Source organism: Taeniopygia guttata, chromosome 2 (assembly GCF_048771995.1).
Source record: "Taeniopygia guttata chromosome 2, bTaeGut7.mat, whole genome shotgun sequence".
NCBI lineage: Eukaryota > Metazoa > Chordata > Aves > Passeriformes > Estrildidae > Taeniopygia > Taeniopygia guttata.
In genome coordinates, this window is record NC_133026.1 from 105053740 (window position 1) to 105080931 (window position 27192).

The 27192-nt window shown below is 47.3% G+C and overlaps 1 protein-coding gene and 1 long non-coding RNA gene across 4 annotated transcripts in view; one reads left to right on the top strand and one right to left on the bottom strand.

Moving 5' to 3' along the window:
* The window catches only part of LOC115493857 (uncharacterized), a 33107-nt gene extending 27432 nt beyond the window's left edge, over positions 1–5675 (bottom strand). For both annotated transcript variants that reach the window (XR_012054107.1, XR_012054108.1), the window contains exon 1: positions 5026–5675. This is a non-coding gene — a long non-coding RNA (uncharacterized lncRNA). The remainder of the gene's footprint in view (positions 1–5025) is intronic.
* Positions 5676–5704: 29 nt separating this feature from the next.
* On the top strand, positions 5705–26950 carry GATA6 (GATA binding protein 6). Of its 2 annotated transcripts, none has more exons than XM_072924570.1 (7): positions 5705–6085; positions 7396–8315; positions 11647–11813; positions 15122–15247; positions 16547–16634; positions 16814–16920; positions 20717–23735. In XM_072924570.1, exons 2-7 carry the CDS (start codon positions 7415–7417, stop codon positions 20732–20734), a joined length of 1407 nt encoding a protein of 468 aa, XP_072780671.1. In that variant the 5' UTR covers positions 5705–6085; positions 7396–7414; the 3' UTR covers positions 20735–23735. The 2 variants fall into 2 exon arrangements, with proteins under 2 accessions (XP_072780671.1, XP_002194999.4); XM_002194963.5 differs by lacking the exon at positions 20717–23735 and adding an exon at positions 25328–26950 and having other exon boundaries at positions 5712–6085.
* Positions 26951–27192: the final 242 nt, after the last annotated feature.

The window sequence follows — 27192 nt, forward strand, 5'->3', positions numbered from 1 at the left end:
ACACTGGCAGTGATTACATGAACGAAATGGAAATTGCGGTATTCCCACGTCGAACGTATATATTTATACTTCTAACTGCAAATAGAGGGCTGTGTCCGCGAAGCCATTAACACCGAGGGTAAGAAAAGCAAAAGGGAATGAAGGCGTCGCCTCCCCGGAGGTGAATTAGCAGCATCGCTTATCTTCGGGTCGCCGGGGATGGGACCCGCCCGGCCGGGACCTGCCTCCGCGACTCCCTCCGACACCTCCATCTATCAAAAGGAGGGAGAAGCCCGCGTCTGTGGGGATGACAAGCAACGCCAAGGGGGGTACACTCATTTTGCCTTTCCATGGGGGCCCCACAAGTCTCGTTGGAAACCTCTCCCTATCTCCTCGGTCTCCATACCTCCCGTGGCACGTTTGCTCATACCTTCCCGAGGCAGGAGCCATCCACTTACTTTTGATAGCAGCGAGGAGCAAGGCTATTAATAGGCTATCTAATTACCCCGAACTGCTAACTCTGAAATCTCTCATTCTGTGATGTGGTTGTTTTGATTTGATTTTTCAATCTAGTAACGCTTGCACGTACAGAACTGGTCAGACTCGCTCTGGAAGATATTATTTTAACGTTTAAAAATCTACTTTCATTCCAAGCAGGAACAAAGTCCCCAAACTTTGACATTTCACACGAAAGCAGCAAGTTAAAACATTATTATTTGTGATGGAGGGAAGCGGTTTGTTTAGCTAAGACTACGAATATCGTTGTTTGGGTGTTTAATATGATTCTTATTAGCACATGTTCTCAGACATTTCGGTCAGGCAGGTAAATGGGGAAGAAAGCGGTTTCAAAAGGGAAGGCAAGAGGTTGCCACGATGCCAAGAGAAATGGAGCGGCCCCGCCGGAGCTCAGCGTGGACACGTACGAAACGGAGCTACTCCCGAAAAATGCTTCCAAGAGAACATATTCATTTTGAGCTGTGGAAAACATTTCACTGGAAGATTGCGACCTGCTCTGATGATTTACTTTATTTCCTGGACAGAGAAGTAAGAACACAGCTATGTGGGGGGTTTCCCGGCAGGTTTCGATGCACGCATAAACCGATGCTCCCTTCACGGTGTGCTGCAGTGGCGACAGCCGTCCCAGGGAACAGTTGGTGATGGTTTTTGTTTGGTTGTTTTTTTTGTTGGTGTTTTGTCTTGTTTAGTTTTTGTTGGAGTTCTTTTGGGAGGGATGGGTTTAAGTGAGAAAGAATTAACTCTCTGTGCTGCGGTCATGGGGGCGGAGGCAGGATAGCTAATTGCAGATCGGATTTGATATTGCCTAACATCCGTGATAGGGAACGGGGGGAGGATGAGGAGAAGCTCGGCTCTAAAGGGCTGGGGAGGAGAAGTGCGGCTCCGCCGTGCCCTGCGTCCCGCCGCTCCCGGCTCTCTCCCACAACGACCACTCGCAGCAAGAAACTTTCCCCCGAGTTTTCCTGTCAGATCCAGCAGAAGAGAGCTCTGAAAGCCTTCCCCAGCGCCCAGACAGGAGCGGGCAGTGATCCCCACGGCTCCGGCCCGGGAGACGCGGCGGCGGGAAGGGCTCTGGGCTCCCACCGCGGCCGCGGGCGGAGGCGGATCCCACCCCCACGTCTCCCTGCTCCCCTCGACGGGGAGGTGGGACAGGGTGGGGGCCTTTCCTTCTGGCCTTGTTGTCTTGAAACGCGTTCTTTCACTAGGTGTGAAAGTCGATTCGCACACAGAGTCGAGGTACTTGATTTATCTACAGTTGTGTGCAGTTAAAAATAATACATAATATTCGTCGCCTCAAGCAGTGAGTGGAACACAACCCCACTGTTCTCTTTGTAGCACGGGCATTGAGGTGCCCGTTGATAAAACGGTCAGATTTAGGCCATTTTAGCCACGGATTCTCAAAATCTTTAAAACGGCAGAGGAGCAAGAAAAGTGATCCTTAACTAATTTTCAAAGTCTCTGTGTATGCGCTGTAAAGAGACAAATCGTGTATGTCCCTGTTGGACAGAAGCAGCTGGATCGTGTTCTTTAGGGTGCTGCGTGTGTCCCCGCTGCATCCCGGTCCCCCCGAGAACCGGAGGGCATCGCCTTCGTCCTGCACACCCCACCGGGGCTCGGCGTGCGGGTACCGCGGAGCGCCGGCTCCGGGAGTCAGGTTACGCGGAACAGGAGCCTCCTCCGCGCGTTTTGTTGATCTTATTTATTTAATTTTTTTAAGGCTGAAATCATTAACCAGCCGGACCTCAGAGACTGGAAGGAGGGCAAATAAAAAGAAACTGCAGATCATTATTTTAAAAAACCCCAAACATAAAAAAACCCAACACAACAAAAAAACCCCAACCACACAGAAACCACACACTTGGGCATATCTTGCATAAATGTCCGTGCGGGCTCTCTGCTGCCTGATGCTTATTTGAGAGTCAAGTGTTTAAAGATACGGTGGAAATCACCCAAAAGCACGCAGTAGCAGGTCACCAGTGACCGGGAGGTCGCTGACTGCAGTGGGGAATATCATTTTGCCCCGCTCCCCGCCTCCGGGCACGGCTTCAGCCTGGGGGAGAGCCGAGCGGCCGGCAGGGAGCGGGCAAGGTTCCGCGGGCCGGGTCAGGGTGTCCTGCTCCACGGGGCCCGGAGCCTCCTGTCTGCGACCAGCGAGGACGGCTAGAGCTAAAGCTCGGCCTCTGAGCACCCGGTAACACTTCGTTAGGATTTTCGAGGAAAGAAAAATTAATCTCTCCTCATCTTTGGTAGTCTGGGATTCCGTCATCACCGTGGGACACATCTCATCTATCACAAAGGGCACGTTCACCGTGCTCACCCCTGCCCATGCTGTGGTGTGTAGAGGATCTTGCTGCTTTGGGAGTCAGTTTTGGCTGACCATTACCCTCACCTCCCTGGGCTGTCCCACCCGGCCCGAGACGGAGGTGATGGGTGATGTCAAAGGCCCCTATCCCTCTGAAATCCATCTCTTCTCGGGCGGATGCGGATTTCTCCGCCGGCTTCGGCCGCCGCTCTTGCCGCGGGGGCTTGAGCTCTCCGCGGATGGCAGCCGGGAAGCGCAGAGCCGGCCGGCAGCTCCCCGCTGGCTGAGCGCTCCCCGGAGCCGCCGGTGTCCCGATCGATATGTCCGCTTCAATGTCACAGCCGCTGGGCAATGGAAACAGTCCGTATCGTGGGGTGGCCTTGATAAAAGTATATTTTAAGTAGCGCGGATAAGCGAAGGGGAGAAGAGAGGGGGAGAGGTGCCGGCACGTCGCCCGTAATAACCGCGGCGCTTATCAGCCCGGCCTAAACTCCCCAGCAGTTTCTAAAGTACATTAAGTTACATAAACACGTCTCGGAAAAGAATACACTCCAGCCTGCGATAGTCACCAAAGTGACCCCTCGCACCGCCACGCACCCCAACCCGCCGGGCCCCCACGGCCGCAGCGCCACGGGAGCATTGGGGCCCGATGCCGGGCGATGCCCGATGCTCCCGAGACCCTCTGGGCCGAGGGGCAGCGAGGGTGCGGCCGGACCGAGCCTTCCCTCCTCCCTAGTGCACCCCTGCTAAGGGATCACGTTTGCGGAGACCCGAGAGTGGGGGGAAGGAGCAACAGCTCTGCGCTTGCACACGGCTTACCCCCAACCCTTTTTTGGGAGGTTGAAGTGCCCGCGAGGGAATTTGCCTTAATTGGACACGAAAGTCTTTTTTTCCCCAATCTGCCTTCTTCCCTCTTTGGCCACAACGACCAGGAGCGATGGTCACCTCGCTGGCACCTCCTCCCCGGCGGTGTCTTCCCCGCAACCGAGCAACCCCCTGCCCTCAAAAATGTCCCTGCACATGCACCCCCGGGTACCTAACCCAGGCATGGCGCAGGAGATACCCGAGAGCCGCCCGGAGCCCCGGGGTGAAAGCTACGTCAGCAGAGCGGGATTTGGGGAAGGAGTGACGTAATGAAGAATTGGGAGTCTATGATTTAAGCGGTTCGACAGCAAACCCTAAACGAAAAGGAGTGGAGAGAAAAGGGGTGACTGGGAATGGTTTCTCACGCTGGTCCCAGTTTAAGCCGGGTTTTCTTATCGTGTTTATCGGAGGAAATAAAATTAAGCTTGTAGCCCGGCTATAACGTAAACAGGCTAATCGGCGGGGAAAAAAACCAAGGCGCCTGAGTGTAAAACATGGGTCACTTTGGAGCCAGGGAAAGAGGCGCCTGCCAGGGCAACGTGCCCGTTTTTCCCAGCCATCCTCACCTTTCGAGCAGGCACCCTTCGGGCCCAGGCGGGTCCCCACCTCCCCCCATGGGCTTACATGAGCACCGGCAAACACCCCCAGTGAGCAAAGCCCGTCACTTGAAAAGCCTCTCACGGTATTTCTCGCTTTATATCCACCTGTACACGTGTTTGAAATACCCTCGTGTTTAACTGGAGAAGGGGCGTCCAAAAGACTGAAAGGAAACGCGGGGTTTAAACCTCGGTGCTTCTCAGCACAGAAATTTGTAGTGACAGCGCCCAAGTTGGGGAGAAGCGGGGTGGGCATCGCCTCCTGAGGCTTCCACTGCTCTTGTCTCTCAATTGCAGATAAAAACCACGGCAAAAAATGTTTTACGTTTCAAGCTAGCATCGAAAGACGAGCTGGGTAGAAAACAAATCACCGCCCTCACTTGCAAAAGCTTATTTTCTATTAAATATTGCACTCGCTAAAATACACCTAAAAGTAAAAAGGAAAAAAAAGTCACTTTAGCCTGGCAGGGTGACCGATATTATTTAACGATATTATTTAGAGACAACTGACAAGAAAGAGATATCACCTTTAATAATACAATTTAATAAAGAAACGGTTTCTCGGGAAAGTGATTGTTTTCCAATCAAATCCCTGCCGCGCTATACCACAAAAATTAACGCGCACAATAAACTTCCAAGTCACAATTAGTTCACCCACGCCGGCAGAGCCGATCGCTACAGCCAGCGTTTTACCGTACTCACAGCACTGCAAATTCTTCATCTCCCCTTCACCTCGCCTGGAAAGACAGAAAGAAAAGCCGTGCCTACCCCAGGAGCGAGAGCACCGCGCATCAGCAGGTTTGGGCTCGGTTTCTGTCGGGAGGGCTCATGCTTGCCGGCTGCCGAGAGCCCGGCTCTGCTCTAGTCCAGCCCTTTGCCGCAGATGACTTTCTGTACAAACTGATGATGACAGATATCCAGCTGATAACCTCTGGTGAACGAAGTTATTTTAATTTCCAGTCACTTTCCTGCTAAGTACCATATCAGTTTGTACACAGCTGAGATAAGAGGGTTGAGGAGCGGGGGGAGTAATAAGAAAGAAACAGAGGAAAAATGCCTACCGCCAGCTGTTGAGATGGACACATCCCACAGCTTGCTTTGGCTTAACCTGATGTTTGGGGCAACTCAAGGAGGAGCCACATTTTTTTCATCTCTGATAGCTCAGATTTTGACGAGCAAAAACTAAGGAGATTTGATGGAGGGCTACGCTCCCCTGGCTGCTTAGGGCGAAAGCCAGGCACACATCTCCCCAGGGGCCGCTGCCAGGGGACATTCGCTGACATGCCTGGAGGCGCGGAGGAGGAAAAAAAAAACCTTACAGAAGTTATTAATATTCATCATAAAAAAGATTTTATCCAGGAAGAAGGGAAGAGTGTGTATTATTTCTGGGTTAAAAAAAAAAGAAAAGAAAAAAAAAAAGAAAAGAAAAAAAAAAGAAAAAAAAAAAAAAGAAAGAAAGACTGGGGTATCTGGCATCTGGCAGAGTCAGACCTCACTGCTCGTTCCTGCTCCCCGAGCCGGGGTCTGTCGCCCCTAAGCTGTGGGCGCCCCGAGGTGCCCCCCCGCCCCCGGGGCTGCGGCGGCCCGGCTGGCCCCGGGACTGGCACCCCTGCTGAGCCCCGTGTTTGTTTAGGGCTGGCCGAGCCCAATCAGGGCCGGCTGCCTGCAGTTTTCCGGCAGGGCTGCGAGAGGCGCCTCCTCTCTCCTTTTTATACATGGGCCGCCGGCCGCCGCCGCCGGAGTCGCCGCCGCCACTCGCCCCCGCCGCACTGGATTTACCGCCCGACGCGGCCCCGCGCCCCGGCCCCATGCGGGGCACCGGCATCAGGTTTGGCCCCTCTCTTTCCTTGCCTCGCCGCGGTTTCACTTGCTCTTTCTCGGTCTTCTGCCGCTGCCTTTCTGCCCTCAGGCGCTCCGAGGGGAGCGCGGCGCGGCGGCGGCTGCCCCTGGCTGGGGGAGCCCGAGGGAGGCTGTGTGGGCAAACATCCGATGCTGCTGCCTGGATCTCTTATCTGCCGGAGCCTTATCTCCCAGTTATCTCGCAGGAGGGAGAGACGTATTTGGTGCCTATCTGCGAGGGGGCTCTGTGTGTGTGTGTCCTGTATTCTTGTGCCTGTGGTTATCTGGAGTGCCCCGAGGTGGGCTGAGAACGGAGAGCCTCGCCTTCTCTTGCTGTCACTTCTCTGTGTCCCCTTTCGCTTTCTACCCCTTCTCCTTGGGGCTGGGCACCGGGGTCTCTGTGCCTGTCTGTTCAGCCTTCCTCATTCTGGCAGCTCCGAATTGACACCGCTCGGCTCGGGACGGGTTGTCACCGCTGCAAGGTGTGCTGAGGCTTGGGGCAAGACCCCAGCCAGGGCTGTGCGCTGGATTCGGCCCCTACGGCAGGCACATCCCGCCCGGCTTCGGTCCGTGTCCCGCCGCCGCCGCGCACACTTCGGGCCCGGCCCGTGCGCATCTCCCGTCTCCCAGGGGCCGTTCCCTCATCCTCCTCCCTTTCCGTGACCTTGGGCTGGAAATAGGCAAACAAGCGAGGCGATGCGCGGAAAAGCTAACATCGCTCTCCGGCGAAGTAACCTTAAAGGGATCGCCTTACTAATTGTTTTCTCGGTGGAACCGAGTCAAATGACTCATTCATTGAAATAATCATAACAACGACAGCAGCCAAGGAAGGGCAGAGACGGGAAAAATGCCCCCTCACCGCCCTCTGTCCCCACGCCCTGACGCCCACCTTTGCCCCGGCGTGCTTCATGTTCAAATCCGCAGCCCGGGATGCGAAGGGAGAGGGGCGCAGCCCTCCCGCGGTGCGGAAAGCGGGGCCGGAGCCGCAGCCCTGGCCCCGCGGGACTGGCGTCTCCCGGCTCGTCTTGACCTGGGTTGCCTGATCCCGTTCCGCCGGGGCGAGGGACAACAGCGCCGAGGCGACATGACTGATTAAGCGCTCGGGGGGGGCCAGATAAGCCCTGATGAATCTCATTACGGGAGGGAGACGGGCTGTCCTGTTTGCAAACTTTGTTACTATTATTTCTCTCTCCCCCTCTTCCCTGCTCTTTTGTGTCCTCCCTCCCCGCCCTGCCCTGCGGATCCCCCTATCCACTCCTCTTCCTCCTCCCCTCCTCGCCCTTCCCCATCCACACCCAGCGGCTAGAAGGGGACCTGGATGGCCGTGGCTGAAGGCGGCTGGTGCGCGGTGAAGCGGTGTGCTGCGGACGCCGGCGGTTCCTCCTGTCCCTTCGCGACCAGGGAGCCGCGCCCGTCTCCTCCTTCGCCCTCCTCCTCCTCCGGCTCCCAGGGTGAACGCGGATCCTCCAAGACTCCTCGGCCGGAGACCGACGGCATCCACCGGCCGGCCGCGCCGCCGCCCCCCGCCGCCGAGAGCAGGTCGCTGCTCGCCCCCTACGTGCACTTCGGGACCCCCCACCCCTCCGGCCGTCCCAGTTGGGAGGACATCCTGCTCTTCGCGGACTTAGACCAAACCAACAAGCTGATCTGGTCCAGCCGCGCCCCCAAGCTGAGCGCCCTCGGCGCCGAGCAGCCCGAGGAGATGTACCAGACCCTCGCCATCTCGGCCGCCCAGGGCCCCACGCCTTACGACGGATCTCCGGGCGGCTTCATGCACTCCACGCCCAGCTCGCCCGTCTACGTGCCCACGACCCGCGTGGGCTCCATGCTGCCCACGCTGCCGTACCTGCAGGGCAGCGGGGCCGCCCAGCCCAGCCACCCGGGCGGCGGCCACGCCGTCTGGTCCCAGCCGGCCGCGGAAAGCCCCTCGTACAGCAGCGGCGGCGGCTCCCACCCCTCGGGCCGCTTTCCCTATTCCCCAAGCCCGCCGGTGGCCAACGGGGCCTCCCGGGAGCCCGGCGCCTACAGCAACAGCCTGGGCGCCAGGGACCAGTACAGCCCCCTGGCCCGGCCGCTCAATGGCTCCTACCCGGGGCCTTACACGTCCTACGTGGGGCCGCAGCTCGCCCCTGCCTGGCCCACGGCACCCTTCGAGAACTCCATGCTGCACTGCCTCCAGGGCCGGGCCGCCCCCATCCCCGTCCGGGCACCCAGCGCAGGTAGGAGCCGCGGGCAGGGCAGGGCAGGGTGGGCAGGGCAGGGAGGGCCCCGCATGCCGGGGCTGCCCGCTGGAGGGGCGGCGGGGGTGCGGGGCAGCGGGGCAAGGCAGCCCCGGCGCGGGGCGGCCCCGCTGTCGGTATCGGGACGGCGGTCCCGGGACTGTGGCTCTTCCCGTCGTTTGTGTTGAGTTAGGGGAAAAATACACCGCCAAGAAGCGGCGTTGTTTTGGAGTATGGCAATCGGGGTTGCCAACCCAAAGAACCCAAAACGAATTGCCCGGTGTAAACTTAATTTTTAATTTTTCCAAACCAGTACATTCCTCCTTCTCCTAAATGCGGTCATCTGGACAAGAAACGGTGACAAATTCACTGCAAATTAATCCTTATTGTATCGTAGAGGAAAATTGCAAGGGCTCACTTAACCCATTTTGGATTATTTAATCTATAAAACACTTCGGTGCTTCATTTAAAAAGAGAAGCAGCGAAGCAAAACCTCGTATACGAATGAGGAAACCTAATTTGTAAACTGTTGCTAAAATACAGCACCTCCTGATGGGGTTTTGCTTTCATTTCCGAGGTGTCCCATCCTTATTTTTAGTTTAGTTAAGGAGATTCTTGGTGTCATTAAATCAGTTGCAGAAGCGGAGTTTGAGCTGCGATGATTTAGTCAGAGGTAGAAAGATTAACGATTACTGCAATCTCTTCAGCTTTAGAATAAACCTATGTATATATAAATAGAGGTTTATAGAGAGGTGTGTGTGGCTATGTATACGTATTTATATATACATGCTGTGCATATATTTATTATGTATATATACATATTTATGTAGATATGTGTATGCACACAGGTTTGATCATCATTCACTTTAAACATAAACTACCCACCAGGTGCATATATTTTATAGACACCGTGATTTTCTTTTTCAGTGCAGTGTTGCAGAAAATTACCCCATGGATTTTTGTCTTTCTGTAGGGCTGCACACACAATGCTCCTCCCGTCTGTCGATGATACCCTATAGATTTAAGTATTTTAATCCTCCCACTTGGTCTTTAATTTCATGACAAAGGAAAGAAAATCAGTTGTAGCAGTTATAGGAGAAGCCACATCTCAGGGTAACAAAAAAGTTGAATTTTAAGCTCAACTTTCAAAAGTTACAGTGTAAAACTAGGTGATGGAGAGGAAAGAAATTAGTTGGGTTTTTCTGTTGTTGTTTTTTTTTTTCCTGGGTTTTTTTTTTTTAAATTATTATTTTTGTTATTTTGTCGGGAGAGATGTGGGGTTGGGAAATCTCACGGCAGGGAGAGAAGAGGGGTGAGTAAGAAGGAACAGAGAAATGAAGGAGCCGGGCGCTGGAGAAGGTTGGGGCAGGAGTGTCAAGGCAGCCGAGGAGCACAGCAGCTTCCCCTGCTCCAGCGGGTCTCTCCTTCCTTGTGCTTCCCTCCCGGCAGTGCTGGGGGCCGGGAGGGGTCGGGATTAGCCTTTCCATGAGAGAAAGAACGGGTGCCAGGGCAGCCGCAACGCGGTGTAACGCGCGGCGAAGCAGCCCGGAGCTCCTGGGCCAGGCGAATTTTCTGCTCCTGAGGCAAAACGCGGCAGCAAAGCCGAAGCATTATCCCGTGTCAAAATTATGGGAAAATTGTAGCTGAAATGCATTTTTTGCGGCTAAATATTAGACAGTTTGATAAAGTTTTCTTGATGGTACTCGTAGAGATGCTTAAACAGTATCTAAAATTAAAACTTTATTTTGTTTTCTTTGGATAGAAGTGTAGTACTCGCTCTCTAAGGGGAAAAATATTTGAAAATGCCCGAGAAGTATTGTCACGGCAGAATTTCCTTCTGCAGGCAGGAAGGCAATGCTATAAAATAAATAGCTGAGACGAAATGCTGTTTAAGTTCCAGTGTCCTTGACGTCCTAAACATTTTTCTGGTTACGGTCTTCAATGGTGCTTTTCATGCAAAGATTAATAAATCTTAGCGATGTGCTAAGAGCTAGGAGCTGGCTACGTAAGTTGAACTGTGCTCTCCGGACTGTGCCGTGTGCCCGTTCCCCTTTAGCGCCTAATAATTCGCAAACGAAGGGAGGAGAGAAACGTATTTGGGTGGGTGCGGGCCAAAGGCCGTCTCTTTCTCAGCTCAAAGCCCGCCGTGTCACCGCAGCACCGCAGCCCCGTCTCCAAAGCTGCTCGACCTTTGCGAGCTGTCTTTTCGCTGTGCAGCGAAACGTTCGAGAATAACCCAATGATGAATTTAGGCAGGTAGCAGAGGGAGGAAATAAAAAATCAATGAGGAAGCTCTGAGTCTGAAACATACATTCCCAGACTCGACTCAAAGCTGCTGTAAAAATCCAAACATCTCCTTTTATTATTTCTGCACAACGTGGCACAGTCTATGTAAGATAAGAATTTATTCCCCTCTCCCCCGAAATATGGAAATATGGAGAGGTAAATCAGAACAAGGATTCGCATGGGTTAAAGTATTAGCTTTTATAAGTGGGTTTTCTCTCTCTTTTTTTTTTTTCTTGGTTTTTTTTTCCCCCGCACTTTTTATACATTTTTCTTCCCCCTCAGTGCTCAGTAACTATGAAAGCAGGAGGCACAATACTGCTTATTTTTCCATTTCCTCTGTTTCCTACTAACCAGCACTAATTTGACCAAATAGCCGAGGCGAAGCAGCCGCTGCCCCTCGCTGCCTTGGCACACCAGGGCCCCAAACGCTGCCTCTAAACTTGAAGCTTTACTAGTTGCAAGGCATTTAAAATAAGAGTTAAGGTAGAAAAGTTCTTGCCAAGCTTCGACCCTAGGGAATATTGGGCAAAACGACAGCTCCTTATATCCAGCTCCCAGGGTGGCTATTCTGACAGCCACCTCCCTCCCCACTCTGCTCCCCTCTAAAGGCACCTCCCTTTCCGTCTTGTGGACACCACGGAGTGGGTTTCGCCCCTCGGGAGGACCCCAGCCGAATTTCCCAAGGGTCAGGTCCCGACGGGAGTGGACAGCGGGCCGGGGCTGAGCGGTGTCGGGGGCTGAGCGGTGTCCGGGGCTCACCGACTCTGCTCCGGCTCGGAGAGCAAGAGCTCCGCCGGGGCCGGCAGCAGGTCTGGCACATTTAAATAAATAGAAAAAAAAAAAAAAAGGAAAAGAAAAAACCTAGGGATTTTGTAAAAAGGATCACCGCATGCCCGCCGTCACGGCCGGGGAATTGCTTTTCCGGGGGCCGGTTGCTCTCTCGCTCGGAGTCCGGGTTTCGGCGGGGCCGGGGCCGCGCTGCGCGGGGCTACACCGGGCTCGGCGGCCGTGCCCCACCGCCTCTCCCCTCTGCTCCTGTCCCCAGAGCTGCTGGAGGACCTGTCTGAGAGCCGGGAGTGCGTCAACTGCGGCTCCATCCAGACCCCGCTGTGGAGGAGGGACGGCACCGGCAACTACCTGTGCAACGCCTGCGGGCTCTACACCAAAATGAACGGCCTCAGCCGGCCCCTCATCAAGCCCCAAAAGAGAGTGGTGAGTCGGGAGGGAGGGGAGGAGGGGGCGAGAGGAGCTCTGCCTCAAGGAACCCCAGTCACCTGCAGCCAGGGAAAAATTTCGGGCAAAGATGGGAGATAGCAATCAGTACATTAGCCTGGTGATCCTCTCAGCTGCAAAACTGTAGAGGGGCTGCTGACCAGGTTTGCAGGCCAAATTGGTCGCTGTGAGGGGTGACAGGGCTGGCAACCTTTTGGGAACCGATTCAGACCCATTCCAGGCTCTGAGCTGGCAAAAACTCTCTGTCTTCTTGTGAGCTGCATATCAGGCATGGGCCAACCTGGCTTTTCGAGCTATGAACCCCATTCAGTGGCTTGGAAGAAATTTGTGGTGGTGACGTTGGACATTTCCAACAGAAAAAAAAAAAAAAAAAAGAAATCAAGGTTGGAAAATGTTTGTTCAAAGGGCTCGGAATTTCTCCAGACCTGCTTTGTTTGCTGAGAGCTCGATCCTTGGGAATGTAAGCAAGTTTTGTATATAATTCAAAGAAAACCAATTGTTTAAACAATGATAATAGCCTTTGTTTTGTTTTACTCCTAAGAAATGAGCGGCAATTTTTCTAAAAATATACTCCTAAAACTAGGGGGGGAAATAAATAGTACAAACCAGAACCCCTGTTTATAACTCAGGCTGGCACTGAATAGGCAAGGAGAAAGTTTAACAAGCGGGAACTGCACATTATGTTTAGCAAATCTGGGTGGAGGTCAGCAGACAGAAAGAATACGCTCTTCAGTAATGGCTGTTACTGAGCGAGCCACAATAAATCACACCACTATAATCCCAGTTGATGTTTGGACCCTTGTGTATGGAGACAGTGTATCAAACCCATCAACCTTTCAAGCCCCTTTCAATCATGCCAGCTGCTTTGCTCCATGCCTGTTTTCCTTGGGCTAAAGCACCTACTGTTCTTTATTTCACAACCGTTTGAATTTAGTGCTCTTATGGGAGCGAGGGGAAAGAAGACCCAAACACTCGATGATCGGAACAGACAGTAAACACTTGGGAACCAGCCCATCTCTGCTTAAAGACCTTTCTTTAATCCAAAGAGTTAATTTAAGCCAGAGGTTTACTGCTGCTAGGTATCTGTTTTTTCTAGCTGGTTCTCCAGTAAATTTCATGACACAAGGTGTTATCTCTTTAGTGGGGACAGTTGCAGTGGAGGGGCCAGATCTGCCGATCCTCTCAAGCGTCAGAGCCCGACTTGCTGTGGCACCCTGGCCCAAGGCAGATTTCAAGTAGCTGACACCCTGTTCCAGCATTTCTGTGTAGTTTTTTTTTTTTTTTTTTTTTTTTTTGAGGGAGGGGTGGGGGTGAGAAGACTAAAGCAGAGTCGAACTACAGCCCGATTTCAGTCTGACACCTCAGCGAAATAACTCTGAAATAGCTCTGTGTAACAATCCCTACTGAGTACCCTGGCCATAACTATAAATCAACCATGACTCTGTGTTCATACAGTTGGAAATATGTAGGTGAGAAGGGAAAATGTTTTGAAAACGCTAAACATGTTTAGATTGCCCCAAAGTTTCTGATAAAATTCCTGCATCAGAAAAGTAGTTTTAGCTTCAAAACATGCCAAAACTCCATGTCTGTTTAGATACGGGAATGAGCAAAAGCTATTTAAATAAAATGTATGAAGGTTCAGACCAGGCTGCATAGGAAAGAGAAAGATTTAACGGAGTGAAACAGCTGACAGCATTTCACTTGCAGAGAAAGAAAATGAAGCATGTGTGTTACAACCAGCTTTCTTTTACTCACTGTGATCACGTAAAACACGTATTGAGTTGAGGACACAATTTGAGCACTGTGTGCGTATTTAATAACTAGGTCAAAAATTCTGTTTTCGTGATATTTGGATTTTTAAAATTAAAAATTGTATTTGTGCACTTCAGCCTATATAACACTTGGCTGGGTGGTTAGCTTTTTTTTTTTTTTCTGTCCAGTTAATAATGGATTACTGATTCAAGATTACAAAATTTGTATTTAATTTGGAGCTCTTGCTGAGCTGTGGTGTAAAATGAGGGCTTACTGCTAAAGACACTCAAACAGACAATATTCAAGAAATTCAGTTATTACTCTAGAATATTCTTCATTCTCAAAACATTTTTATCGGTTTCCCCAGTGGCAGGCAGCCCTGTGGTATCAAAGGTGACCCAGTTACGTCTAACAACCCAGCAGTAAATGATTCAAGAGGAAGGGCATTGTACCCTTAAGTTAGTGATTTCAGTTATGGGCACTTTATGGTCAGAATAAGATTAATGCAATCCTCTAAAACTGACTTCGTGTAAACTTGTTCAGCTGCCAGACACAGAGCTAGGCACAGATATTTTTTTTGTATTTTTTTGACAATGCGATACTTTGAAAAAGACTAGATTTATGATGTAGCTGGAATTCTTTGCTTGTGATGAACGTAAAAGAGATCAGTTGTTACAGGGACTTTTATAACCCATTCACCTTCATTTCGCATGTTTATGAGTACTGCCTTCACTTATGATATACAGCCTGCAGCCATAAAGCTCTGGGTTATACGGTTATTTCTGATACAGAGTTGCTTCATCTTGGCTCCAAACTCCACGGAAGAGCGTCATAAATGGCTTGTGTGCAGTGGGAACCTTGTTGTCACCCACCAGCTTTTCTGCTGGCCGAGGGAGGCTCTGCTCTGTAAAACACGCTCCCAAGGCATGTTTTTTTTTGTATGAAGGTAAAATGGGTGATGATAAAAAGACCTTTTTATGAAAGTAATGCTGTTGTATGTGTTACCTTTGGGATGCCCAGGAAAGTTTTCCCCAGATGTGGTGCCACCAAGGGCAGATGATTAAAGTGGCTGATTTTTCTGATGAGTCAGGGCTATCAGTGGCAGGATCGCCTCTTCACCCACCATAGAGAGGAGAGGGCACTGAATTGTCCGGAGAGGTGGCACGGGAGTGATGTGCCTTCTGTTCAGCTCGATGGAGCTGTAGTGGAGATATATCCTAGCTGTCCTGCTGGAAAAAGACCCAGTGCCTTGCGGTCTGAACAGACTTCTGGTCACCAGCACCCACACGAGAATTTTGTCTCTGCTGTGACTGCCCAGGGTTGAAAGACATTCAGTACCTCTTCACACTGTCTTTCTACTCTCTGATATGAGGATAATTCCTTTCTAATTCTGGGCTGTTGCTGACAGATACTATAAAAGAAAGGCTCCTACCATCCCCGCCATGTGTTATAGGACTTTTTATGAACCATAAAGACGTAAATCATTCTCTGCTGCCCACCTGCTTATACCCGTGTTTGCCTGTGTTTGTCTCCAGCCTTCGTCGCGGCGGATGGGCTTGTCCTGTGCCAACTGCCACACCACGACCACCACCCTGTGGCGCAGGAACGCCGAGGGCGAGCCCGTCTGCAATGCCTGCGGCCTCTACATGAAGCTCCATGGGGTAAGTGGCTGCTTCTCCAAGGGAGATCCCCTGCCAGCTCTTTGATGCTGCTTTGGAGAAGGGGTGGTCCTCAAAAAAACGACCAGTGAAATGCGTAGAGCAACAGAAGAATGTGTGATTTTAGAACGTGATTGTGCCACTTCAGCTTGTTGTGCTTTTGACTAGTTATGTGTTTGCCATTGTCGCTCTCTCAATAGATTTATATAAAGAACTCACCCTTGGATGAGCAGCAGTGGTGTTTTTGCCACTGCTACTTGGTTTAAATCAACCCTTTAGTAGGGAAAAATCCCTAGACCTTTAATGAGACAGTTTTTCATGGACAAACATAGCTATGCCAGCAAAAGGGTGTAATTCAAGCCATAGCTACACCAGAAAATCTTTAAAGGCAATTTCAGCCTTTGTTGGGTAATAATAGAGTAGAAAAAAGCTTTGTCCTGAATGTGACAGAGCGTGTTTTGGGTGAGACTCCTGTGGATCGTGTTATAGACAAGCATAAGTGTTTGAAGAGCAAGGGCATTAGGAATGATTGAGTTGTGGTCTAGCCTTCAATAAAATGTAAATTATGTCACAGGTTTAAATATTATAATGATAGAGAACACATGAATTGTCTTTCCTCAAACTGGTGTTAAAATATAATTTAAGCCAGTATTTTTGTAGTGTGATTATCATTGTGATGAACACAAAGATGACTTCTGAGCACATTTAAATATAAATTTATTCCTATAAATATACATTTAGATACCACAAAGCTGTATTATGGGTGGATCTGCTTGTAGGAACAAATACTAAGTCAATTCTTCTCCTAAGATGCTTCTTCGTGATGATCTGGTTTGTAGAGCTGCTCCACAGGATGAGCATGACTTTTTTTCCCATATACATTCTTTCTTTCCAGAATCAGACACTGGAGATAATTCTTAACTGACTGGAATAATATATCAAGGATCAGATATACCCCATCCAATTTAATTTCTTATGGATTACTGCCAAATGATACTGGTTATCTCTAATTCTTTGCTGTTTTCCTGTGGATTAATTGAAGGGTTGAAAAAACAATGAAGTTTGCATAGAGAAAAAATAGTTTCCCTACTTTCTTAATTCAGCTACGACTCCCCTTGAATTAAACTATTGTTTTGCCCAAATAAAATGCAAATTGTTTTTAGAATTAGTACTGTGACATAGAGAAAATTGACTTGCTATGTAGACATTCGCAACATCACATCTGGTCTTGTAGTGTATTTTGATTTTTGATTTGAGTATGTATGCAACTCTGTGATTAGTATGGACATTTAATTTTTTCAGGTTCCTCGGCCTCTTGCTATGAAAAAAGAAGGAATTCAGACGAGGAAGCGAAAACCTAAGAATATAAATAAATCAAAGGCATGCTCTGGTAAATATAAAAAAATGTAAAATATGAGAAAGTGTAGCTGCAATAGTTTGTTTCTGGGTTTTTTTTTTGTTTTGTTTTGGTTTTTTTTTTTGTTTTTTTTTTTTTGGTTGTGTTTTTTTTGGTTTTTTTCTTCTCTGGCTGGAAAATATTTCTTTTTAATACCAATTCCCAATTTTCAGGTAACAGTACTACTGCAGTTCCTATGACTCCGACATCTACGTCTTCTACTAACTCAGATGACTGTAGCAAAACAGCTTCTCCCGGCGCACAGACTGCAGCCTCCGGGGTAAGTGTCTGTATCTGCAGGCAGGCTGATCACTGGGCAAGGTTATCACAGCTTTTATCTTATCTAGCAGAACAATAATCTAAACAAACTTTCCAGTTTTGTTAGCTGATACTAGAACAAGATTTTCGGAGGATATTACATATAGCTGTAAACAGAACGACAAGCTGAAGTACTTTGCAAACCTTCTTGATTAAGATCTATATAATTTTTATGATAGTTAGGCGCAGCTTAACCACAGACATTTTGTTTTTAAATATTCAGGTTCTTTCATTTCAAAGGTTTTCTTTTGGACAGAAGACAATAAAACATGGCAAACTGATTATGTCAATAAACAATTATACACACACACACACACACACACACACACACACACACACACACACACACACATATATATATATATATATATATATATATATATATATATGCATTATCCCAAAGGGTAAAACCCAGAAAAACATTATCCTGGTGTATGAAGTAAATCATACAGGCCTTTGTTTTAAACTAAAATGTGCAATTAACCCCTGATCCAAACACAGCTAAAACCAGGCTGGAACATCCTGCTGATTGCAGTGCATGAGGGTTCAGCCCTCTGCCCACAGACGGTTCTTCAGGGGCCAGATGCTCAGCATCTGTCAGTACCAAGCTCCAGAGGAGCACCCGTGGAGTGCTGATCATCTCCTGCTTTAGCTTTGATCCTTATTTTACATCATGTACTCCAAGCATCTCAAACTTCCTTTCTTCACTCAGCATGTGTGATAAAAATACTGCTAAAGTTGTGAAGCTTAATGTAGATTAATTTCTAACCCCTTGGCTGTACATATCCATATCCACACTCACTTCTCAGCCTTCTGTGTCCCTTAATCTACCACATAATTTCTTTGAGAAACTTTTCTAATGTGGCTTCCTTTAGTCCTTTATTAATGAAAAGAAGACATTGTTTATAATAGCTATTTTTCAGTATGTCTTAGATTTCCTACATTCAAATTCCTTTCAATAGTTTAATTTCTGATGTACAAAGTTTTATTGTACAAGGGGAAGAAAAGCTCGTTATTTAGCAAACACAATTGTTTGCGGACTGACAGGGCCACCCATTTTCAGAGGCACTGGATTTTGGGTTTGGATCCTGTGAGACTAGGATAGTACTAAAAGGGCTTGTCTTTGACATGACAAAACCCTGTCAAGCCAGTAAAATAAAGAGATCACATTAAAAAAAAAAAGAGAAACACTAAAAAGTGAAAAGTGAACCATTGCAGTTTCCGAATTGGGTTTTGGACTTCCCCAAGGACGTACTATGCACTGTTTTAGGTTCTCCCTTGGTATTTGCAAAGGAAAAAATGTGGCCAAATTTTCCTTAAATTTTCCTTGCATTGCCTTAAGCAGCACTAGTGATCCTGAGCAATGTGATGAGATTTGTGTAATGGGTAGAAATGGAAGCACAATCCCAAGACTAGACTGCGGCAGCACAGCCATGTGCTGCTCGGGGAAGGGTAGGCCATATACATGAGACAAGATCTCATTTCCACAATGCTGCTGCCTTCTTGGCTGGCTAAAACCTGCCTTCCTTTCTGTGGTATTTCTCCCTAGAAGTGCACATCAAACATGTTATTAATAATCTTTATGTTATCATTTTAGTATTACCATTTTTAATATGGTTTTGCCAGATGGAGTTGTGTGGGTACCAGAGGGTGGGTGCAGGGGCATGGATTGAAGGCTAAAAGAGTCCTTGAGAACTGTTAGCAACTAGGAGCAACTCCCAGGAGGGACCCTGAGGCTGCTCTTAGTTGCATGATGGCATCCCCAGTCACAGGGATTCAGTTCTCCCTGATTTTTCTATAGTAGATCAGACTGGGAGAGGGCACCTGTGCAACAGCTGGGAAAATCTGTCCCCTTATATCCAGCAGGCAGCATGGTAACATCTGCATAGCCTTTTCCCCACCATGATTTGATCAGATGTGCCTTGCATATGCAAAGCACTTGCAAATACCCCCTCATGAAAAATTTCAGTCAGTGAACGGAAGTGATGGAGAGGGGCTGTGATATGCACTGGAGAGAGGAAGTTGCAATGACAGCCAGACTTATGGCCATCCCTCTGACTCCATCCCAAATTAGGTAAAGGGCTACTGATTCCAACCCCTGTGCCCTAGTCCCAGATGTATGTAAATGAAAAGAGGATTTTCAGGGAGCAGTTGTCAGAATATGTCACGGGCATGGTCACATTCTTCACTCAGGCTCCTGGCTTTGCCCAAGCCTCTGTAATTCAAAGGGATGAGGACTCAGGAGGCTGGAAGTTTAAAGTAGAAAGTGGTGGCTGTTAAGACGGACTCCCGTTGTCCCAGACGTAATTTGGGAACGTGATCACTAGCTGCAAGGATGCAAAATAATTTCTAAAGGATCTAAATCCTATGGAAGGGACTGAGCACTCCTAAAGCCCATTTAAGCTGTTGTGAGTGAAGGCATGTCAGCATTTTAGAGCAAGGCAGCCTGCAATCTGATTACATGCTGCAGCTAGACTTCTGTTTTCCTTGATTATTTTTTATTTTTCCTTTTGAGTTGATCCATTGATAGATTAAATGTTTGTAATTATTTCTAGAATAGGCAATGGCTTTGCATCGGAGGAGAATAACCTTCTCCAGCTCGTGTCAGGAGGGGAAAAAACAAACCCTCAGACGGATGAATCCAGGTTCTGTAATGTTTGGTCACTTTAAAAAGACCAATGTTGATTCCCGACAATGTTGATCCCAGTGTTGGTGATGTTGCTGAAAAACAGGCACCTGCTTGAACAGTGAACCTGGTGTATTACACAACAGGCATGGCAACTTGTTTTTGTTTTGCTCTGGTTTTGCTTCTCTAGCCTTTATTCTGTGAAGAGGGGGAAAATGCCAAATTGACATTAGGCAGAGAAATCTGATGACGTTTTAGAAACTGTTGTGTGAAATTCACAGCAATGTTGTTGCTAAATGAAACAGAGAAGACGAATTCCTCTGCTGGTACAAAAGCAATTTATTATGCCTTTTGTGGGAGGCTGCCAAAAAAGTTTCCAGTTATGTAGAAATCTAATGGAAATGAAATTCAGCAGAATTCATTTGTGTCAGTAACATTCACTTTTTGCCCTACCTTTCTTTATCTCTTTTAAAGTAAAATAAAGAAGGGAGGGCAGAAAAAGAGGAGGGCAGCAATTACTCTTGGCAATGTCTTTGAGACTATCCATTTCACAAAGGAAATCTTATATGATGCCAATTCTGAGACAAATTAGCAAGAACCTTAAATGTTGATTTTACGTTCTAGCTGAAGTTTAAACATTTAAGAGATACAATTAATGAATTGCTGTGGGGGCAAAGTTGATTTCAAACATCCCAAAGTGTACAAGTGTTTGGATCGGAGATATTTCGTTGTCCCATTGTAAAGAGGCTATTTGCCAAATTCACATCTGGATCTAGGATCTAGGCCTATTTCTGTTTTCCTAAGCAGTATAAGTACTGGGTGTCCTGTGTTGCTAATATGGAAAGGGTCCAGCTGCATGATATACGAAGTTGCCTTGCATCCCCATAAAAAGAAGATTTGAAGGTTTCAGACAGCCTGCATCTGCATCTATACCTGCTCTCCCTTTGATGCTGCTGAAACTGTACAGGACAAAGCTCCACCAAATAAATTGCTAAATGAAGGGGCATGGTCTGCAGCACAAACCCATCCGTTTCCATGCAGGGGCTCCAAGTGTGATAACCAGAAGAACTTTATTCCCTTATTAGGATAAAGGCACTATGAAATCTGCTGTAAAATCTGCTTTTTATGGCAGGACATAGAGGCTCCTTGATCCACAACTGGTGTCAGAAAAACTCATCAGTACCAGGGGAACTCTTCTTTCAGAAGACTCTCTTGTATCCTTTGCCTCCAGGGTGGAGTTTTCTCAGAAGGACCATTCTCACACCACAGAAAAACTTAGGAGGAAAAACTAGTGCTTACTTCCCTTAGAGGTTTACCTTGAGAAGTGATTCAGGACTGGCTCTTCATTTTTGTAGGGTGGGAAATGAGAGAGCTGACAGAGACAGCCTTGGCATGTGGTGAGCTAGCAGGAAAAATGCAGTTTTAACTGTCTCCAAAATGCTGGACAAATGGGGCTGGATTGGATGAATGGATTCTCCTGCATTTGCTTTCTCTTTTTTTTTTTTTTTTTTTTTCTGTCAGAAAAAGATTTGTGAGCTGGTTAGAGGTGGTGTTGTTTACTCCTATTTAGGCAGTAGATTGGTAGGGCATTCATTCTGGCTACAGGGAAATCAGCCTCCATAGAGTATGTCCCAGAATCTGGATGAACTGGAGATTCAACCTCTTAAAACAATATGCTAACCACCTGGATACAGGGGAGTCGAATGTCCAAGGGTCCTTCAGATTATATGATGATAATATTCCAGTTGTATGGAATAATTTTGTAGGCACTGGGACAGAGTTCTATGAGAAAGGCTCACCAGAATGATTGGTAGGACTTTCACCTGGAAAATGGGAACACGATGCCTCAGTCCTGGTATGAGTAAATATTTATCTAAACCAGGTGGAATAAGATCAACAGGAGGCATGAGGAACGTGGCAACCTAAAATACCGAAGAGCGTGGCAGACAGGGCAGTATGCTGGGGGATACAATACTCTAGACTCTAGTTTAAATTTTTCTTGGTCTCCTACCTCTTCTGCATCCGTGCTCAGTCCTGGACAAAACGGGAAGCTACTTTCTTCTCCCCACTCAGTTTCATACACTGAGTCTTTTTCTTTTACATTGAGTCATTTTCTTTGCTCTGTGTGTGTGTGTCCAAAAAAAAAACCGGCATTTCATTTTTATATCAAACAGAAGGAAGCAATCCAGCTTTTTTGTTTCAGTGGGGAAAAGCAAGGAAAAAGTATTTTTGCTTCTATTCCATAATTCTATATGCACATGGATGCATACCTTCTGCTTGGTTTTGTTTGATTGCCAAAGCAATAAAGCCAGTTACTCATACAGCCCTTGACAGCAGTGGGTCATCATTTTTCCAAGCCATGCTGGAAGTTGCCTCCCATAATTAATGAAGTATTAACCACAGATTTATGTTGCTATAATACAAAGGAGAGATTAGAAGATATGTAAACTTACACGTCTGCAGTATAAACAAAAGGATCAATTGGACTAGCAAGAAATGACAGCTTTGTGTACTAAGAGGGTCATTACATCAGTAAAAAAAGCTGTCATTTTGCAGTGCCAAGACCTGCTCTTTGGATTCCAGGGAATGACAGTGTTGGGAAAATGTGCTCTTTGTGGGGATGGAAGTTATTGCAGGGAGGCTGAGGCTGAAAATTAAGGACTCCACCACTTTGCCACAACACTTCATGTGTGAAAGAATTCTTTGCAAACGTATTTTAACCGACTGTAGATATCCTTTAAGTGTTGTGAAAGTAAACTAGACTGAGGAGGAAGAGAGTCTCAGCTGAGACTCAGTTTATTGCTGACTTCATGTAATATCCAAAATTCATGGAGCATTTTGAATGTGTGAAGTGGATAGAGCAAAGGTCTATCTGACAGACCAAAGGTCTAGATCAAGGCCCTCTGCCACCCCCTCCAGCTGTCCTTGCCCAGTGCATTTCCCTCTTGGCGGAGGTGTGGGGGAAGGCCAGAGGGGAAAGTGTCCATCCCCTCTCCCTGCTCTCTGTGGTGGGCAGATAGTGCAGGAAGGAGTGGGTGGAAGAAAGTAGGAGTCTTTTAGCCAGAGCTGCTGCCCCTGTTCCCTGAGTGCTTGCAAGTGCAGCCTGAGCAGCCTGGTTTTGATGTGGAGCAGCTTTAGTGGGGATTAATTTACCGCTAAGGTCCTGACGGCAGGTTTGGGTGCAATCTAGTTGTCTCTGTGGCTCTGGCAGAGGTTTTGCTCTGTACGTGGTGGGCAGGCCCTCTACAGAAAGGCCACCTCAGATACAGACCACCTGCCTAAGGGCTGACCCATGACCCGTTCCTCCTGGTTTGGGTAAAAAGAAGACTGTTTGCAGATACAACCACAGCCTCACTGTTTGTTTAGGAGGCAGGCACTTCCCAGTGGCCTTCATTAATTTTTTCCTCTGAAAGCTGACCTTCAGTTGATTATCTATTATCAGACTTCACCAATAAAAATAAAGGCGTCACCTTTTTATAGATAGAACCAGTAGCTGTAAATTAGACCCCATGGACTTCATCAGCACTGTTCAGTTTATTTATTTAAGCTGAAAAAATTCCTCTAATAACTAAGTACAACTTCTGTCATCTTTAATCTCTTAAAGTTGGAAAAGTAAGAGCAAAGGTAGGGAGGCTCAGGAACAGAACTGTGATTCTGTCATGTCTTTTTCATGAGCTAAAGTTTGTTTTCCATGTCTCACTCTGGGAGCTGCCCAAGCTGCCTGCCTATATTTGCCATGACATTACCGGGGTGGAGTTTCCAGGCCTGGCAGTCCTGCCCAGGTCCTGCCCGTCCTGGCTCAACAGAGCCAGAATCTGGCCTTGGACAGGCAGGGATGGGCAGTCTTCAAACAGGGACGTGCCTCTGTGTCCTCCCTTCTGGGGTGCTCGAGGGAGGGGTACCTGATAACCCCATATGGAAACTGTGGGTCCCTGCTCCCCCCCTTTGTAGGACTGAATCAGGAAAAGGTGAATTACGCTTTCCAAGTCTGGAAAAAACAGGTACTGATAAGATATTTGCCTACCAGAACAGCAGTGGTAAATATGGGCAAATGGGAGCTTTCAAAGCAGCTCCTAGAATATTTAGCTCAGGTTTAGCAAACACTGGTCAAATAAATTAAACCCTTCTTTTGCTGTGGGGAGACTGAAGCTGTTAAAAATTATGTCTATTGTGCTAACAGAAATGTTTGAGGCATTAGAAATAAAAGGAAGGCTTTGAAAAGCTAGGCTGATGCAAGATCAGGACTGCACACAAAGGTAAGCATGGAACCTGCCTCACTGAATTCTCCATGCACAGTCACAGGGAAAGGGGATACAAAGATTCGTTATCACTGATTGACAACTGTATGCTCAAGGGAGTGATGAAACTTATTTATTAGGATTAGAGCTGTTTCAGCTGGTTTTGGGGGATACCTTTTTTTTCCTTCATTCTCTGCATTTCTGGGTAGTGACTAATGGATCAGGGTTAATGACTGGGTGGAAGAATACTGGCGGTCAATCATTTTAATAAAAGATTAAGAAAATATTGGAGCCCAGGTTATTTCAGACAAAAATGGTTGCTAGCAGTGAGGGTCTCTTTCAGAAGGTGAGGTTTTCCCTGGGTTAAGCACAGCAACAAGAGCCCTGCTCCACATCATTTGGAAATTACCTTTGAATTAATGAGCTTTGCTTTTCCTATGTCAGGACTGCTCGCTTGGCACAGCTCCAGGAGAGCAAGAGCTCTACTCTTGTAAAATGATTAAATATGCATACTTTGTACTTAAACAGCAGGCAGGAAGCTTCTGCAGTCATGGTTTAGGATAGGCTTTTTATTTTTTTTTTAAGGAATTTCATCCAAAAACTATCCATTAACAAGTAAATTAAGGTTTTAAAGTTGACATATCCAAGAGTTAATTTTGCATGAAGTCAGCTCCTAAACATTTCCTTTATCAGGTGAAAATGTTGCCCCTTCTCTGTCTGGCACTGTGAATTTTTCCTCTTTAGCGGATCTGCTCAGCCTCATGGAAAAAATGATTGTTCCTTTGTCTTTTTAACTCTCCATTTCTCTGTTAAAATAAATGGACTGATTCCAATGTGGTTCAGAGGTTCATCTCTGTGCCTACCAGGGCTTCCCTGCATGTTGTCTTGTGCAGTCAGCAGAACAAAAATACTCCTGCTTCAAAGGCATAGCGTTTCTCCACTGGAGATTAAAAGAGCATCTCCTTTAGTGGCCAGTTCTACAGGAATAAAGTGGTTTTGGCTGGTGTTTTGAAGGGTCAGGAATTATTTTAAGCATTTCAAGGGCTGAAGAGCCCAAAGAAAGCTGCTTTCCAGAAGGCGCTCTGTATCTGCTCCTGGAGAATTAGGATGTATTGGGCTTCTCCCATGGGGACAAAAAAACTAGAGTTGCCACCACTCCCAGATCATATTTTTGGTGTTGGCAGCTGTGTCTTTTCAGTAGGGGGCAGTGGGACACATGCACACCTTCTTCATCATGAGCTGATTTCAATGTTTTCTGCACATCACATGGTTTTGTTTCTACCTCTCCAAACACAGACATCACTCCCATCAGCAGTGCTGGGCAGCTGGGCTCATGCTATGACATTTATTTTTATTTCAGAATTTCAAGGCACAGGGGCAAGCAGAGGGCAAATCCTGTTTTTGAACAGAAATTGTGTCATGATGGCTGTACTCTCACTCACATCCCAGCGAGTGCAAAGCTCACCTGCTCAATGAATTTCTCTTTGCTCTCCCCTTCCCTGCAGGCGAGCTCGTCGGTGATGTCTGGCCCAGGAGAGAGCACCAGTCCTGAAAGCAGCAACCTTAAGTATTCAGGTCAAGATGGGCTGTACACAGGAGTCAGCCTGAGCTCCACAGCCGAAGTGACAGCATCTGTGAGACAGGATCCCTGGTGTGCCCTGGCTCTGGCGTGACCTGGTGTGAGGGAAGCTGGGTCCTGGCAGCCCCCAGACATCTGCGTGCAGTTTCCTCTGTGGAGCGGTCGCAGCGGCAGTGAGAGTGCTGGCAAAGACCATTCCTCTGAAACAGTTTTTGAGCCTTGGTGGCAGAGGTGATTTTCTACTTCCGAAAGAGGCTTTGCCAAAGCATCCAGTTCCTCATCTATGCAAGAAAAATGTAGGGAAAGAAAATTACCAGCGAGGATAGCTAATGCAGCCTTATACTCTCAAAAAGACCCCTTCAAAAATCCCCAAAACCCACCCCCCCAAAAAAAACCAAAAAAAAAAAGGAAAAGAAAAAACAAACCAAAAAGAAGAGATAAACCCACACCTATTGATAGATTCCAGAAATACATCCTCAACTTACCCAGCAGTGCTGCCTTTCTGATTATTAGATGTTTTCACTCTCTCATTACCTTTTCCCCTAAGAATTTGGGGGAAGTTGTCAGTGTCGGGGAGGAAGTAGCAAAGACTTTAATTACCAGAGATAGTGAGATACTTTTTAATGAGTGTCAGAAGTGCCTACAGCTTGAGTTGATGCATACTTCTCACACCAAAAATTTGATGTCTTCACCCCATCAGACCTCTCCTTCCATGCTCTCCGTCTTCAGTGTGCCTTGCTCTGCTCTTCAGAGCCCAGCTATGTCCCTGGAAGAAACCACAATGTTTGGTACAAGTCCCACAAGGTCCAGCTGGTTAAGGAGATTTTGGGATTGGTGTTTTCTGGTTTAAAATATTTACTCACTTTTCAAGACTGCCATATAACTTTTAAAGTACACTGTGACTGAGATTTATGAAAGTCCATATTTCCTGGCTGAACTGTGTAGAGTCAGTCAAAATTTGTAAACAGGGTAGCAATCAGATATTTTTCTTCCATATATACAATAATTTTTTAAAAGAAGTGCAATTTGTGTTGCAGCAATCAGTGTTAAATCATTTGCATAAGATTTAACAACGGTTTTTATACGAATGAATGAATGTAAACATTTTAACTTAATGGTACGTAAATAATTTAAAAGAAAAACTTAACTAGGCATCCTTAGGCTTTTTAGTGCAACAAAAATGCATCCATTTTCTGTATTTCCAGTTGGTAGAGCAAGAGTTTCAAAGAACAAGCCTTCTCTCAGGAAAATTGCCCTAGCCATTTGCTCCGAAGTGTTGTACAAAAATGCAAATGCATCCCCAAGGGTTTTTTTTTTGCCATTGAATAAGTGTGTGGTGAAAAGAAGCAAATTGCAATGAAACTTTACTACCTAACTGATACATATGTAAATACTACAGAAGATATCTAGGCATCTTGAAAATGTAGGATGCAATCTGTATAGTGTGACTGATGCATAGTTAGGTTGGTTTTCATTGGTTTTTAAGTGGGACGTCATTTGGCAAGTTGTTTCATCAGAGCTTTACAAATAAAAGGGTATAATTTTAGGATTTTTTTTTTCTGTACAGTGTGCCTTTTCCTTTGTCTCCAACACAATTGTTAAGCTACATTAAAAGCTATGGAAATGTACCTGGTACAGGTGGCATGTCTGATGGCTGCAGGGAAGGTCTCCAGCTGAGGTGCCTGCTCTGCCTACCTAAGTCTGCACTGTGTGCTTTTTCTGCAACTCCCTTCACTACACCTTCTGATGATCTGTAAAACTAAAGCTTCCACCTACCAACACAGGCTCCCC

Bases quoted from the DNA above. Each gene is read 5' to 3' on its own strand.
- GATA6 (XM_002194963.5), top strand. From the start codon at position 7,415: ATGGCCGTGGCTGAAGGCGGCTGGTGCGCGGTGAAGCGGTGTGCTGCG. The intron at 8,316-11,646 runs GTAGGAGCCGCG...TCCTGTCCCCAG, and splicing joins CGTCCGGGCACCCAGCGCAG to AGCTGCTGGAGGACCTGTCT. The intron at 16,921-25,327 runs GTAAGTGTCTGT...CCTTCCCTGCAG, and splicing joins CACAGACTGCAGCCTCCGGG to GCGAGCTCGTCGGTGATGTC.